This window comes from Penicillium longicatenatum, assembly GCF_028827895.1.
Source record: "Penicillium longicatenatum strain IBT 33135 chromosome Unknown contig_2_segment0_segment0, whole genome shotgun sequence".
NCBI classification, from domain to species: domain Eukaryota; kingdom Fungi; phylum Ascomycota; class Eurotiomycetes; order Eurotiales; family Aspergillaceae; genus Penicillium; species Penicillium longicatenatum.
In genome coordinates, this window is record NW_026643120.1 from 1,507,063 (window position 1) to 1,521,395 (window position 14,333).

At 48.8% G+C, this 14,333-nt stretch overlaps 6 protein-coding genes across 6 annotated transcripts; 3 read left to right on the top strand and 3 right to left on the bottom strand.

Annotated features, from left to right (window-relative positions):
- Positions 1-108: 108 nt before the first annotated feature.
- Positions 109-858, bottom strand: N7484_003092 (uncharacterized protein; the record flags this gene model as incomplete). Its single annotated transcript, XM_057113512.1, has 1 exon — positions 109-858. The coding sequence occupies one exon, from the start codon at positions 856-858 to the stop codon at positions 109-111; it is 750 nt and encodes a 249-aa protein (XP_056973652.1).
- Positions 859-2,479: 1,621 nt separating this feature from the next.
- On the bottom strand, positions 2,480-3,655 carry N7484_003093 (NAD(P)H-dependent flavin oxidoreductase; the record flags this gene model as incomplete). The annotated part of the gene is made up of 4 exons (XM_057113513.1): positions 2,480-2,623; positions 2,679-3,407; positions 3,478-3,560; positions 3,613-3,655. 4 exons carry the CDS (start codon positions 3,653-3,655, stop codon positions 2,480-2,482), a joined length of 999 nt encoding a protein of 332 aa, XP_056973653.1.
- Positions 3,656-4,824: 1,169 nt separating this feature from the next.
- On the top strand, positions 4,825-5,589 carry N7484_003094 (uncharacterized protein; the record flags this gene model as incomplete). The annotated part of the gene is made up of 3 exons (XM_057113514.1): positions 4,825-4,864; positions 4,936-5,020; positions 5,154-5,589. The coding sequence occupies 3 exons, from the start codon at positions 4,825-4,827 to the stop codon at positions 5,587-5,589; spliced, it is 561 nt and encodes a 186-aa protein (XP_056973654.1).
- Positions 5,590-8,957: 3,368 nt separating this feature from the next.
- N7484_003095 (mitochondrial 54S ribosomal protein mL57) lies at positions 8,958-9,846 on the top strand (the record flags this gene model as incomplete). The annotated part of the gene is made up of 3 exons (XM_057113515.1): positions 8,958-9,333; positions 9,406-9,638; positions 9,691-9,846. The coding sequence occupies 3 exons, from the start codon at positions 8,958-8,960 to the stop codon at positions 9,844-9,846; spliced, it is 765 nt and encodes a 254-aa protein (XP_056973655.1).
- Positions 9,847-10,552: 706 nt separating this feature from the next.
- N7484_003096 (AP-1 complex subunit mu) lies at positions 10,553-12,252 on the top strand (the record flags this gene model as incomplete). The annotated part of the gene is made up of 5 exons (XM_057113516.1): positions 10,553-10,591; positions 10,692-10,820; positions 10,935-11,164; positions 11,242-11,731; positions 11,797-12,252. The coding sequence occupies 5 exons, from the start codon at positions 10,553-10,555 to the stop codon at positions 12,250-12,252; spliced, it is 1,344 nt and encodes a 447-aa protein (XP_056973656.1).
- Positions 12,253-13,090: 838 nt separating this feature from the next.
- On the bottom strand, positions 13,091-14,173 carry N7484_003097 (Rag GTPase GTR1; the record flags this gene model as incomplete). The annotated part of the gene is made up of 2 exons (XM_057113517.1): positions 13,091-13,901; positions 13,980-14,173. 2 exons carry the CDS (start codon positions 14,171-14,173, stop codon positions 13,091-13,093), a joined length of 1,005 nt encoding a protein of 334 aa, XP_056973657.1.
- Positions 14,174-14,333: the final 160 nt, after the last annotated feature.

Sequence of the window (14,333 nt, forward strand, 5' to 3'; positions counted from 1 at the left end):
ATATTTGGTTTCTAACACAACTTTATAATTTAGGCCACTATCTTCTCGTTAACTTCTGCTTGAACAAAGGCAAGATATGGTATGTTCGTTCAGCCAAAGAATTCGCAATCACCAAAGCCGCCCAAATCCAATCTCATTCCAAATGCCAAATTCCGTATCCCGGCTACTCAAGCCATTCAGTTCCAGCCACTTCAGCTCCGCCTTCTCATCCACCAAATAGTCATCCGTAACCGACGAACCCAACCATCTTGGATTAGTGGAGACCCGCCTCGTCTTTGACGAAGATCTTGATATCTTGAATGAGGTACTTTTTTTCAGCAGCCCCGTCATAGACCTCTTGATCTTTGAACCCGAGTTCCCGCTTGCATCCTTAATAATTCCATCCGACTCTTTCTTCTCATTCTTGACTCTCCTCGTGGTCTGACGGACACGCTTCTTCCCACTCCACTTCCCATCCGTGTCAATAGGATCCTGTAACTTCTTCGGTGGTGTATCGAATGGTGATTGCACAGTCTCCATTTTGAGAATTGGGTATTCTGGCATAGACAATGCTCTCACAGTACGTCTCGTCGCTGGATCTAGTGCCTCTGCATTGTCGAATAAAGTCTGCAAATTCAGATCGGCGGGTGTGAGGCATTTTCGATGAGTCGGGGACTCGGTGGGCATGATAGGGTCTTGGTTTGAGTGACGAATTGTTGACGCAATACTATCTGCCCTCGCGAGGGAGCCCGTATTTGAAGGAATCTTGATAAGGTCTTTGGAGTCTTCATAGCGGGGTCTGTTGGGTTTGGAGGCCGACAGTTTCCGAGAGAGTTTGTTATTGCGTATAGATTGGCTTATTGAGGATATGAAGCCCATAGTGAATGTATTTTGCGCTCTGTATACGAACTTAGGGCTTCGGACGTGGGTTGTAGCGAGAGTAGGAACACCGGTTTGGGATGATGGTTGTAGATGAGGGGAATAAGAACTGATAAAATAATTATGGGGCAAATCTGGGGCAAGGGGGGGGGTGAAGTCAAAATTACTGCATTGTATCTGAATTTGAAGAGGCGTACGCATTATTCGGCTATCTTGATATCGATCCGGCGATGGAGCTATCAAATGCTGTGAAACGGCCGATCGATCCAGGTAGAAAGCACTGATGTTCCCCGCTCTATTTACAAGATTGTGCATTAATATCATATGAATTTTCAAGAAGATTTTGAAATCAGAAGCCAACTCTGGGAAATAAAGTCGATGCCTGTTAATCGGACCATCTGCATATAGTACAACCCGGCAAGTAAACAACACTCCCAATACACATTATGACAAGACCAATAAGACGACTGCACGCACAGCAAGCGATGCACCGAGTACAGTACTTATGATCAGAGCTTGCAGTGTGCCTCTGCAAGTCTGCCAGGCCAACCAAAACAGGTCCAATTGCAGACGCAGCAGCCCGCATTCCCAAGGCGATCCCCAAGGGCGCAAAGCAAGGTTGCCCCACAACCCCTTGAGGCCAACACGAGTACTCCCAGACGAAGCGCACGTCATTGAGTGATTTGATTATTGAGTGATTTAATTTGGCTTCATAGAGGTATGCACTCTTTGTAATTCCAAATGCTCTTACGCGGCTACTGTAGAGACGATTCGCGGAATGTCGTGGGATCTACACTACGCCATGTCGATCTTGAATGCGGCATTTGAGAATATGCATTGACCTCTTCCTCGCAAAACCCTACATTTCAGCCCTGAGATAGCGGTGTCTGTTTTGAGCTGTGATATCACCGTCAATGATCCTTTGACTCGTTCAACCTAAAGTCAACTGTCTTTAAAATCGTTACTAGAAATGTCGTAACATGGAAGATCTCAGCGGGCTATTGCGCGGAAACAGTTCGGCGCTCTGTGGCTTTCTCTCTCGCCTTCCTCTTCCCACCATGATAGCGAAGAATGCCTGTGATCTCAGCGTCTCTGCTGATCTGCACCGGAGTCTAGCTCACATGATCCTTTGCAAAAGTAGAAGCATCATATCTTAAAGGCAGTTCTAATCTCCATATCCTCAATGATCGCAGGTAGATGAAGAACAGTTTCCTTCAATGAGGCTTTGATATGAAAATTGACCTCATCGTCCACAAAAACCCTCACCGTCTCACAATCCTCAGACAAAACATGCTTGTGAAGCAACAGTCTTTTGTAATCATTGCGAGTATTTGGAGGAATCAGCTTGCTTCGTAGAAAGACCTCAAGAGTCTTCGTATGACCTCATTTCACGGCATGGGCAGCCGCTTCCTGGCTATAAATTACAGTCATAATGGCGGATCGACCACAGATCATGAAGGTTCCGAGGCTTCTCTACTTGCTCGGGCGTCGACAAAATATCAAACCAACATCTAAGGAGCAAAATCGCTTATCACAACTATACAAGTGCAGAACTCCATATAGCTAAATAATGGTTCTATTCTTCAAGTTAAATCACAGAATATGAAAGCTAGAGAAGTCCTCACAGCCTGCTGGCAGGAGCATCGGTGAACAGAGATCGGGTGCGGTTCATAGCCTCCAGGGCTTCCTTCTCAATTCGCTCAAGCAGCACTGCGCAAGTTGGGATATCTTGAATCAATCCAATAACCTGGCCAGCAGTCCACACCTAATATGATTGTTAGAACCCCTCATCTTGGAACCATTGGAAATGCGCAACTTACTCCGAAGTCCTTGTCACCATTGAGGAAAACCTGACGACCACGCTTGCCACTCACAAACGGCGCAATCTCACTGAACTCACCAGTAGTGCTCTCCTTCTCAATTTTGAGCGCATCCTTGGTGACTTGGTTGGCAAAAAGACGCGAAGTATTCTTCCAGCGACGCAGCACAAGAGCAGTGTCCGTCTCCTGCGCGTTAACGATGGCCTCCTTAATCTTCTGGTGAATCGGAGCCTCGACAGTGCTCATGAAACGGGTGCCCATGTTGATACCCTCCGCACCAAGAGCGAGGGCAGCAGCCAGACCTTGTCCATCAGCGAAGCCACCCGAAGCGATGAAAGGCACGCCCAGCTCCTGGCGCGCACGACTAAGAAGGATGAAGTTGGTGATGTCGTGCTCTCCGACGTGTCCGGCACACTCAAAGCCATCGATGGACAGGAAGTCAACACCTAGCTTGATGGCGGACTTGGCATGCCGGATGGTGGTACACTTGTGCAGGATGATAATGCCTGCCTTCTTGAGCTGCGTGATCACTGGGCCCGGGTTGTTACCGGCCGTTTCGACAATCTTGATTCCTTCATCGATGATCACCTGGGCGTAAGCACCGTAGTCTGGGGGAACCAGGGCGGGGAGGAGAGTCAGGTTGACACCGAAGGGGTACTTGGTCATGGTGCGGCATCGTCGGATTTCTTTGCGCAGATCTTCGGGGGTAGGTTGAGTGAGGGCAGTGAGCTAGATTTCAAATTTCAAATATTAGTATTCAATAATGGAGAGAGCCACGACACTCAAAGACAAGACATACAATACCGAGTCCACCGGCGTTACTGACAGCCGAGGCCAGCTCGGCATATCCTACCCACTGCATGCCACCCTGCACAACGGGCACTATAGATGATCAGTATACGGATGTTGAAGAAATGCGAAGGGTCATGCATACCGCGAATGCCCAGCTTGCGCGTCAGGGCAGTGTTGAAAGGCATCGTGTCGGAGAGCGAGTCGCTCAGTATCTAATCGGAGCAGCGCTGATGCGAGGTTTATAGCTTGGTGCAACAGAAACTCTGTAAAAGAAATGCTATGTTCAATAGAAGGAAGAGAGACGCAATAATTGAGACACAAAGGTGTTGCTACCCCAGAAGAAATGTAGAATAAAAGGAGCCCCGGACTAAGGGCCGCGGGCCTCTGCTGTGGGGGAGGCGCAAGTTGCCGAGGTTCGCGGGCTGCTTATTTATGGATTAGTCGGCATAACCTTAAGCGTTGCCGATGAGGAGAACCCAGGGGATCAACTCATTATAGTTCTTTTTCAACCTAGGAACTTGAATAATCAACTAATGAATTTGCACAACTATTCTATAAGCAAGCAACCCATGGCTAGTATATTTTGTTGTACCTCTTCCATGTGTACACTTGAGGGATGAGTCCAAATAGCATGTGATGCAGCCCTCGTGATGCTGATAAACATCCGACTCAGGACTTTATACAGCAAAAAACTCCAGATCTACATCCAGGCCCTTCCAGACCTAGATCAATGATCATAGGACCCCGAAGCATGCGCAGATGAACACAAGTGCACATTAAACAGCTTTTGGGGATAATGCCCAGGATTGTCGTGAAATGAACCCATTTCTCATCCTATCTACAATGGACAGACAAGCCCATAGCTCATGCCAGAAGAACAATTAACAAGCTCCTGCTCATTCAAGCTATTGTTGCTACGATAATTGAGATGTAACCCTGAATATGAAACCCCTCGGACTCATGGAAAGAGCCAAATGGGCGATTAACGACGGGAGAAGTCCTTCTACGAATCTCAAAAATCCCTCAAGGTCGCGACAGAATGTCGAAACCAGAGGGTGCTGACACCAATTTCATCCCAAGAAGTGGTACATTAATGTGAGCGGAGACTCGTGGAGAAGGAAAAGAAGAAGAGAAAGGAGAAAACACGAATGACAAAAGTGGGTGACAAGCGAGAGCGTTCACGTGACCGTGATTCTCACGGGAAGAAGGATCTTCCGGACGTAATTGCCTGACTTTCCATTGGCTCCCGGTTCACAATCCCGTGACGGGCTAAACCCGAGGTTACCGTTCCGATCATTCGCGATAGTCGTTCTTCTCTTCACAAAGTGGAAGAACATCGCCAACAGACAGCAATATGTTCTCTCAGAAGGTTGCCCAGCAGTCGCTGCGACGGCGTATGTCTTGCCTGACCCTATGAAACCCCGGAAATGACCTATTTGACTGACAATTTCCCCCGGAATCGCAGTTGCCGTCCAACAGCCGAACCTCATGCAGTCAATGGTGATGCGCGCTTCTCCCGCCGCCATTGCGCTCGGCAACGTCCAGAAGAGGTCAGTTTTCTTGCATCCAGGCACCCTGCCATATTCCACGAGACCATGCTCCGCATTCTGAGATTGGCAACCCCACGGACTCCATACGTCATTCGCAATCCCGATCCTTAAAACTAACCCGAAGCAATATCAGACCCGTCACTTCTACCTCCAACACTGAGGACCCTACCCAGATCCTGGCTAAACAGCGTCTTAACCGCCCTGTTGCTCCTCACCTGTCCATCTACAAGCCCCAGATCGGCTGGATCGGTTCCTCCCTGCACCGTATCTCCGGTGTCGCCCTCTCCGGCACTCTCTATCTGTGGGCCGCTGCCTACCTCTACTCGCCCACTCTCGGCTGGCACCTTGAGTCTGCCTCCATGGTTGCCTCCATGGGTGCTCTTCCCGTTGCCGCCAAGATCCTGCTCAAGACCACCTTGGCCCTCCCCTTCACCTACCACTGCATGAACGGTGTCCGCCACTTGACCTGGGATCTGGGTCGTGCCCTGACCAACCCTGCCATCATCCGCTCTGGCTGGGCCGTTATGGGTCTGAGCGTTACCAGTGCGGTTGCTCTCGCTTTGCTGTGATTTCATTCCTCATACCTCTTGAGTTTCCTTGTGTTATTAAAATGATTTTGTCGAATTATTATACATGAAATCTGGTCTAGTGGCGCGGCTTTCAGAAGGCGCTATTTCTTTTACTTTAACTATGTGATTTCATTGATTTAATCTTCCTGCTGAGGTATCGAATCTATTCCTAGTAGTTCGAGGGCTTTGGCGCCAATTCTTGCAAGTATCTTTGTTTCTACTTAAAAGGTGATTGGTTTCTGTCATGAACCGAATGCAATTCCGCACCTTCCTCGGTATACTAGTCCTTCTTAACTTGTTCTGATGAGGCTTTGCATCCTAAAATGCCACAGCATGGAAACCGGGCTCATTAAAACGTATTCCACTGCCCAGTTTACCTATGGGTCTCTTCTCGAAATCCTTGTCATTCACCAAAAACGGACCCTCTGACTATAAAACTGGTAATGCCATCATTATTCGCTCCATCATGTCTTGGAAGACAAAAAAAACCGTGCAGGCGACTAAAATGCGTCGAAATGGTCTAAGTAAGAATTAGTCTCATACCTTGAAAAGGGTTGAGGAATCGTAAACAAAATTACCTATTAGCCTGCTATACTCAACGCCAAAATAGAATTCCCAATTATAATCATTTAAGCGGGGCTTGGGGGGGGGTTGGGAGGAAAGGGCCGCGGTGAAGGCGGATCTTGCACCGAGTGATCGCAAGACATTTCTTCTGTGAAAGTAAAGAGGGCTCGGGTCGAAGAGGCGATAGCGATGGTATTGAAGGTCATTGTGCTTTGCTTTGAAAGAATCGTATTCCAAAAGTCAATTATGCTGGGCAAGGTTTTCCTCGTTGAATATAGAGTATTAAATAGAAGTATAATAACAAGAATGGGAGCTGGATGTTGAAAACAAATCAAGGATACGAGGAACTTGATAGCCTGGATAATACAGAAACAATTCATTTCATACGGCCGATCCCCTCTATTTATTAGTCCACAGACCCCTAGAGCAATCGGGGCTTTTGGAGACGCCATGCCTCGCAAAGTCGTACACCGCCATCCGAGCACCCCAACCATTCAAGAAAACCCGTTGAATCGATAAATACTTTCCCTATGGGTTTCCAGTCATTGAAATCTGGGGATATCTTGTTATAGACTCTGCAAGGGCCCGACGGAAGGAATTTGATGTATAAACCGATAGACGGAGCCGTCACACCCGTCTCGGCTTGGGTCGTGCCTTATTATTGTGGTCCATATGTCAGGAACTTGGATACGCTTGAATGTACGTTCTTGCGGTATTCGTGTCTCTAATAAGGTAGCTACTCAGGCACCTACAACGGTACCCAACTTACTGTACACATTACTTCCAAGGTTCAACCAAGTCCCCAAGTTTTATGCCATGCAATGCACCATGCGCGGTGTATGTATCTAGGAAATTTTACCCAGGGCAAACCAAAGCCTTGACTCACATCGCAGCGTTGTAACGAGGCAACAAACTATTGATGGAATCTCTATCTGCCTTTGCTGAAGATCATTTCCTCAGAGCTTCCCCGGGGCTGCAGATTCCAGTGAAGTGACACCAGCGGCCTGAGCAGTCAATGCTCGGTTTCTTGCAGGGATAATCTTCGCCCCCGGTACTTTATTTGTGGGGGGCCGGGGATTTTTCTGGAGTGCTGCTAGCCTGCTACTGACCGAAATATGGTGTGAGAAAGTTTTTTTGGGGTTGGATCAATTTCAATGTTATCTCTACTTCCAAGTGGCTGGTGATTACTATCAGATTTGGAAGGCAAAATTTTGGCCAATCAAAGCTGCTATCGTTAAGCCTATCAACTTGTGTTCGGACAAAGCAATCTATTGGAAGGCTGAATGGAATCGAGGAACGGAACTATAGTATTCTGTTACTCGATTCCTCGTCACCCGCATTGTTTGCATTCAGTATACCACAATGGGATTCTAGATCTCTTGAGGCCCGAGACAAGACCGAAACCAGTAAGCATCTTTCAATGCTCCCAGAGGCAGCGTGACATAGGAAGCGCAGTCCTGCAAACAAGACGGAAATACCAGCACACGTGGATCAAGCGGTGCGTGCCGCAGTGGGACAGGAATCCTCCTGCCTTATTCAGGGGGTCGCAGAGCCGTTGACCCGATGACACAACAGATTGTTCTTTGTAGACCATCTAGTGCGGGAAACAAGGGTTTGTTTGATCCAACCACCGTGTCTCGGCCGGCTCCACGCCTGCCGAGACCCGCTGGCGACATCAAGCAGTCTCAAAATCGGCCGTGCTTCGATCTTGTTCAACCTTGCGTATGGTTCGACCGGAGCCGGGGGAAACACTTGAAGTGCTGGTGCCTCAATGGAAGCCCACCGAGTGTTCCCCGTAAAATTCTGCTCGACGATCTAGATCCCTATTTCTTCGAGATCGGTGTTACCTCTAGGCGGCTACGGACCTGGGTCCTGGTGGTTGGGCCGCGCTTAGATCCTGTTATGGTACTGACTTGTATTGCCTGGCGTCCAGTCACAGAGCTAGATAGGGTTACCTAGCAGTGTTTTCGGGCTGTTCGGATTGATGGTGTGGAATCACAAGTGAGGAAGGATTGAGATCATACTATAGCGCCATTATCCAGAGAAAGGGCGTTGCTGACAGATGGGAGCTTGTCTCCGGTAGCTAATCTTCATACCTTAGTGCAGTTTGTTCCAACGGGAGTATGCAGCGAGGATTTGAAAAATGGTATGGGTGGAGTAAGTAAAATCACACAGGGCTACTGCATAATAAAGTGGGAGGCCTGCAACGAGTAGTGAGATGTTACAGAATTGGATCTCTCAAACAGCGGTATGGAGAGTCCCGCCGTGAAGAAACACTTGACCGCTAGAATCGATTATGCAGACCGTGCCAGATAAGGTGTGTCATGACACCAGGTTAGACGTGCGTCAAAGCCGAACAGCATCGGACTTTTACGTGAGTTTCGTGGCCAATGGAAGCCCGAACAATCAGTTGGTTTTCACCACTAGTTTATGCATCCACTGCTTCAAGTCTGATCCTATCCCAGCTAGGCTTTCGAGGAAAATCGGAAGTAGTAATCTTGCTTCCACACGGCAGCGGTGAAGGGACGAAAAATCCCCAGATTTCCCCCTCATCTTCGTCAGTTTGACATGCAAACTGAGCAATCAAATATGCATGGAACTTTAATCCCTGTGGTACATGCATCGTGGAGAAATTGCAAAATTTCCTAAGTTTTCCTTATCGATTCTACAAAGTGAAGTCTTATGTTTACAGTTTGTAGTAAGAAACTCGGGATCAACAACGGGAGTGGCAGTATCCACACCGCCGAGGCCGAATTCTTTCCATCTTCACGGCGAACTCCAACCTCCGCAGTCCAACCGATCCCATGGCTTCCAACCTTTCTACACGAGCGGTCAGGTCCGCCTGCCTTGCATCCAAGGCTGCTCCTCGTCCCCTGATCACTCTCATCCCCCGTCGCTCCGTAGCCACCTCCGACGCCCCGGAGCCTTTGGCCCAAGCAGACCAACCACGATGGTCGTACACTCCCCCGAAGACGAAGGCGCCCTTCAGCATGCGCATGCACTCAAAGCGCCCTAATTTCCACAACAACTCCGACCCGGATGTCCTTGACCAGTTCTATATCCGCATGTTGGGCAATGGCGGCGAAAAGCTTCTCTCGGAGGAGGTCAAGTGGTTGGCTGTGACGCACAAGAGTTTCGATCAAGGACGCCGTGGATTCAACGATCGATTGGCTTTCTTAGGTATGTAATTTGAGATAGACTGGATGAGCGGACTTGATATAAGGAATGGTCACTTACATGAGTTTGCTTTAGGAAAACGCATCGTGCAACTGCAGACTTCGCTCGCTCTCGCGCAGAGCGCTGGAGCCGCAAACAACGCACCAAAGACAGACCAGTTTGGCCGCGAACCATTTACTCACCCTTCTCTGGAAGGCCTGGGCAACCTCTCCACCAGCACCAAGAGCTTCCTGACCGACCGCACGAAGATGGCCGAACTGGCGCGCAAGTACGACATGCAGAAAGTGATCCGATGGGAACCCCGGAAGGTAGGCGGAAATACCCCTGCTTCAATTTTGCTTTGTTGCTAATCTATAATAGCCCGACAACCTCATCGCATCTGGACTTGAGCTGGTCTTGGCCCACACCATGTACGCGGTCATTGGAGCGGTCTCGTTGGAGAAGGGAGGACTTGTTGCCAACAAGCTGGCACAGGAGCGGATACTCGAGCCTTTGGGTATCAAGTCGGTCTCATAAGACGTGACGGCAGCATATTCCCGGCGTTTTGATTTTGATGTTGGGGTGATTATTGGAGGCAGTAGGGGCCGAACTCCCTGCAAATTGTACATGTACTTTTAGAAATTCCTATTCCATTTGGCTTCATTGCAAATACCATTGAGCTGTGACAACAAATTACAAGAAAAGAAGATGGAAGATAAATCTGTGTATTCTCATCTAGCTTGATAAAATAGTCCCTAGTTGTAAGTAATGGTATGTCCGGCTCCTCTGACACCGCCCGCGCAACAGTGAACAATGCTCGGCCAGCTCTTATGGATCCCTCGTTAAACGATAGCTAGTCTCCGCTTCGCTGCATCGCAAGTGTAGTATTGAACATGAAGGTACCGAGCAGAATGCCCGGTTCCTCTTTGTACTGCCTTGAACTGTCTAATGGAAGCGTTGAAGAAGGAAGAAAAGAAAAACCGCGGAAAGAGATTTTGTAGTGCCCACACTAACCGCTTTGGGCGGCGATCCACTCTTGCGGGCATCTGGCTCGACTTGGTGTTTCCACTCTCCCTCAGCTCCTATCCAGTCCGTGGGCTATCTTGATTACGACCTGAATACAATGCAGTAGACCGCAGCATGCAGCTTGGTTGTTCTCTCATTTCACATTAACTCACTCTCTGTCCTCGCCAATTCCCTCGAATTTGTCCACCTAAAATCATCAACCCTCCATTGACACGTCATGGCGTCGGCACTCTTCTTCCTCGACTTGAAGGGCAAGGTGGGTAACCAAATTCCTAGAGATACCAGCGAACCTGCTGTCTTGCGCAAACATCAGCCAATTCGCGATGCATTCACTAACATGGAATGAAACACACTAGACCCTTCTGGCCCGCAACTACCGCGGGGACATCCCCATGTCCGCGGTCGAGAAATTCCCCATCCTCCTCAGTGAAGCCGAAGAAGAGAGCTCTGCTGTACCTCCCTGTTTCTCCCACGAGGGCATCAACGTACGTCTGACAGTTCTGGGTCTGCCCACATACTCGCCGCTTCAACAACTCCCTACTCCTTTTGTGTGCGCACCATCACTACAATATTCTAACATGCGTGGGGATCTCATGTAGTACCTTTATATCCGCCACAGCAATCTTTACATCCTCGCATTGACCAAAAGAAACACAAATGCCACCGAGATCCTCCTTTTCCTCCACAAGCTTGTGGAGGTTTTCACCGAATACTTCAAAGTTCTGGAGGAGGAGAGTATCCGCGACAACTTCGTTGTTATCTATGAATTGCTGGACGAGATGATGGACTTTGGATACCCTCAGACAACAGAGACCAAGATTTTGCAAGAGTAAGAAAGCTCTAGGCGATATATTCTGCCTGGCAACTTGACTGGAATGCGAGCGACTGACGCGATAATCACAACAGATATATCACCCAAGAATCACACAAGCTCGAAGTTCAAGCACGACCACCGATTGCCGTCACAAATGCTGTCTCCTGGCGTAGTGAAGGTATCCGCTACCGCAAGAACGAGGTGTTCTTAGATGTGGTGGAGTCTCTGAACCTGCTCGTGTCAGCGAACGGCAACGTCCTGCGATCCGAGATTCTGGGCGCCGTTAAGATGAAGTGTTATCTGAGTGGAATGCCCGAACTACGACTAGGATTGAACGATAAGGCGATGTTCGAGACCACAGGTCGCGCCACGCGGGGCAAATCCGTCGAAATGGAGGACGTCAAGTTTCACCAGTGTGTGCGGTTGTCACGATTCGAAAACGACCGAACAATCAGCTTCATTCCTCCTGATGGCGAGTTCGAGCTAATGAGCTACCGGTTGAATACGCAAGTCAAGCCTTTGATCTGGGTTGAGTGTTTGGTTGAATCGCACTCAGGCTCACGAATTGAGTACATGCTCAAGGTAAGATTATTCCCGCGACTCCTTTTGTCTAATATGACCAGATATGCTAATAAAGTTTGGAACAGGCTAAAGCACAATTCAAGCGACGAAGCACAGCTAATAACGTTGAGATCCTCGTCCCCGTTCCCGAAGACGCAGACTCTCCCCGATTCCGCACCAACATCGGCACCGTGCACTATGCGCCCGAGAAATCGGCGATTATCTGGAAGATCAAGCAGTTCGGCGGTGGCAAGGAGTTCCTCATGCGGGCGGAGCTGGGTCTGCCATCCGTAAAGGGCGACGACGAGCACGGTGGTGGTATGACGGGTGGATTTGGAGGTAGCATGGGTGGCGCCGGTGCCATGGGCAAGGCAAAGCGGCCTATCAACGTCAAGTTCGAGATCCCGTATTTCACTACCAGTGGTATTCAGGTGCGGTACTTGAAGATCACTGAGCCCAAGTTGCAATATCCCTCTCTTCCCTGGGTGCGCTACATCACACAATCAGGCGATATCGCTGTCCGCATGCCAGATGTGCAATAAGGAGTTATTTTTTTTCTCTTTCTCAATGATTGGCTTGACTTGTCTAGTTCCGTCTTTGCATGAGTGATCTGTACAGCCCTTTATCCTTGACCTCTTCATTCTACTCATGTCCCCTTACCCTATATTCCATCTACGCTCGCGTTGAGACCGGCCGGTCCGATAGATAATTCAATTCCGAGGTGTTCTCGTCCAATTCCTATCTATAGCTAGCTGCTTGTTCAAGATCTCCAAATATTGGATAGCTTATATTTCATGCCCAGGTGGTGAATTTGTTGAGTTTGGATTGACGATAATAGTCAATTTCGATTTATTTATATATAACCGTTTTCGGATGAATGAGTATTCCCACATATTACAAATAATTTTGGATGTTTCCCCAGACAGTTGAGAGACAATCTACACAATAACAATATCTCATACTCGAACATAATATGTCCTCGGAAATTGTGTCCAATAGCCACTTATATTCAGGTAACTAAGACCTAGGGCACACCCCAAACGGTAGCCCTCTGAAACTAACAGGAGACGCGCGCAACTTAAGCGATCAAACGAAGCAGAACGAGAATGATCCAGACAAGGGTATCTCGGTTCCCACCGAACCGGAAGATCCAATCAAAGTCAACAAAATAAAAAGGAATAGAAATGCATTATTCTTCATACCGCAACGCCAAATCGTGTCATGTCAGCGCCCGTGAAAACTGAAACTTTTTAAGCCACACATATAAACCTCCCAAAATGCCAGCTGTACATGAGACCACGCTAGGAACGAAGGAACGAAGGACCGAGAAGGTGATAAACAAGGGAGATCGCATCGCAAATCCAAGGTCAACAAAGAACATCACGTAGCATGGCCATTCGCCCCATCTTCCGTCTCAGGCGGAGGAAGTGGGAATCCATCTGTTCGGCCCGCAGAAGCAGATTTCGAGAAACCTTCTCGAGCAAGCATGGTGTTCAGCACAGCACAGTTATACGCTGCTTCACCCGGTGGTACGACAAGGAAAATATATGTATTATCAGTGAAACGGCCAAGAAAAGTATTGAACTGGGGCGTTTTGGTATGCATAACGACGAAGCCCGCAGATGCAGGCGTGGTAAGGGTATTCCGGGCCGCGCAGTGTTTAAACGCCTTCATGATATTGGAGAGACGTTCATGGCGATCATAAATCGGGTTCAGCTCGCCGATTTCCGATGTCACGGATGTAACGGTAAGGAACGTTGAGCGCTCAAAGAGAATAACTTCCTCCGCATCGATTTTCTTCGCGAATGCAGAGAGGAATCTCTCGATTACGGAAAGGTTCGGGATGAGTTTGTGCACGATTCCCGCCCAGGCTTTGTATAGCGATTGGTCCCAGATACTACTGCCGAAGGTGTCGATGCGGAAGTGCTCTGAGCGGCTGCGGATTAGCGCGGAGCGCTCTTCATAGATGCGTTGGCGGTGCTCGGCTTGGATGAGATCCATCTTGTGTACGAGGCAGAAGACGTAGGCATTGGGGCTGAACTCGCGGAGAGCTTGGATGATGGCATTGTATGTGTCCAAGTCACGTTCGACTTCACGGGATTCGATATCGAAGACGTAGATTAGTACTGCAACGTCAGAGAAGATATTCCCACGTTGGGAGGCGAGGTATGTTTCCATAAAGGCATCTTGTCTGATAAAAGCCATTCGAGTTAGCTTGAACAGCTTCGAATGAAAGCATAATATGGTTGGAGGATTGGAATAAACTCACCCTCCACAGTCCCAGAGGTTTAATGTGAGGTTGCCCATGAACTTGACATGACTGTGCTCCACATCAATGGTAGCGCCTAGGCGGCGCACATCTTTGGCGACGTAGTTACTGAAAATGATTGAGCGCATAGATGACTTCCCCGAGCCACTCTTGCCCATCAGGAGAACCTTTCTCTTTTTCTTGCGGGCGTCCATGCTGGCGATCTGCTGTCTGCTAAGCTTGCCCCGCAAGAGCGGGGGCGTTTCAGATGATTCTGGGGGTGACTGGGTCACTTGACAGGGTCACAGGATGATGCGGAATGCTGTACTATGGTTGTGACAGGTCAGAATGGGCTTATCGGGGCGAGTGATGAGG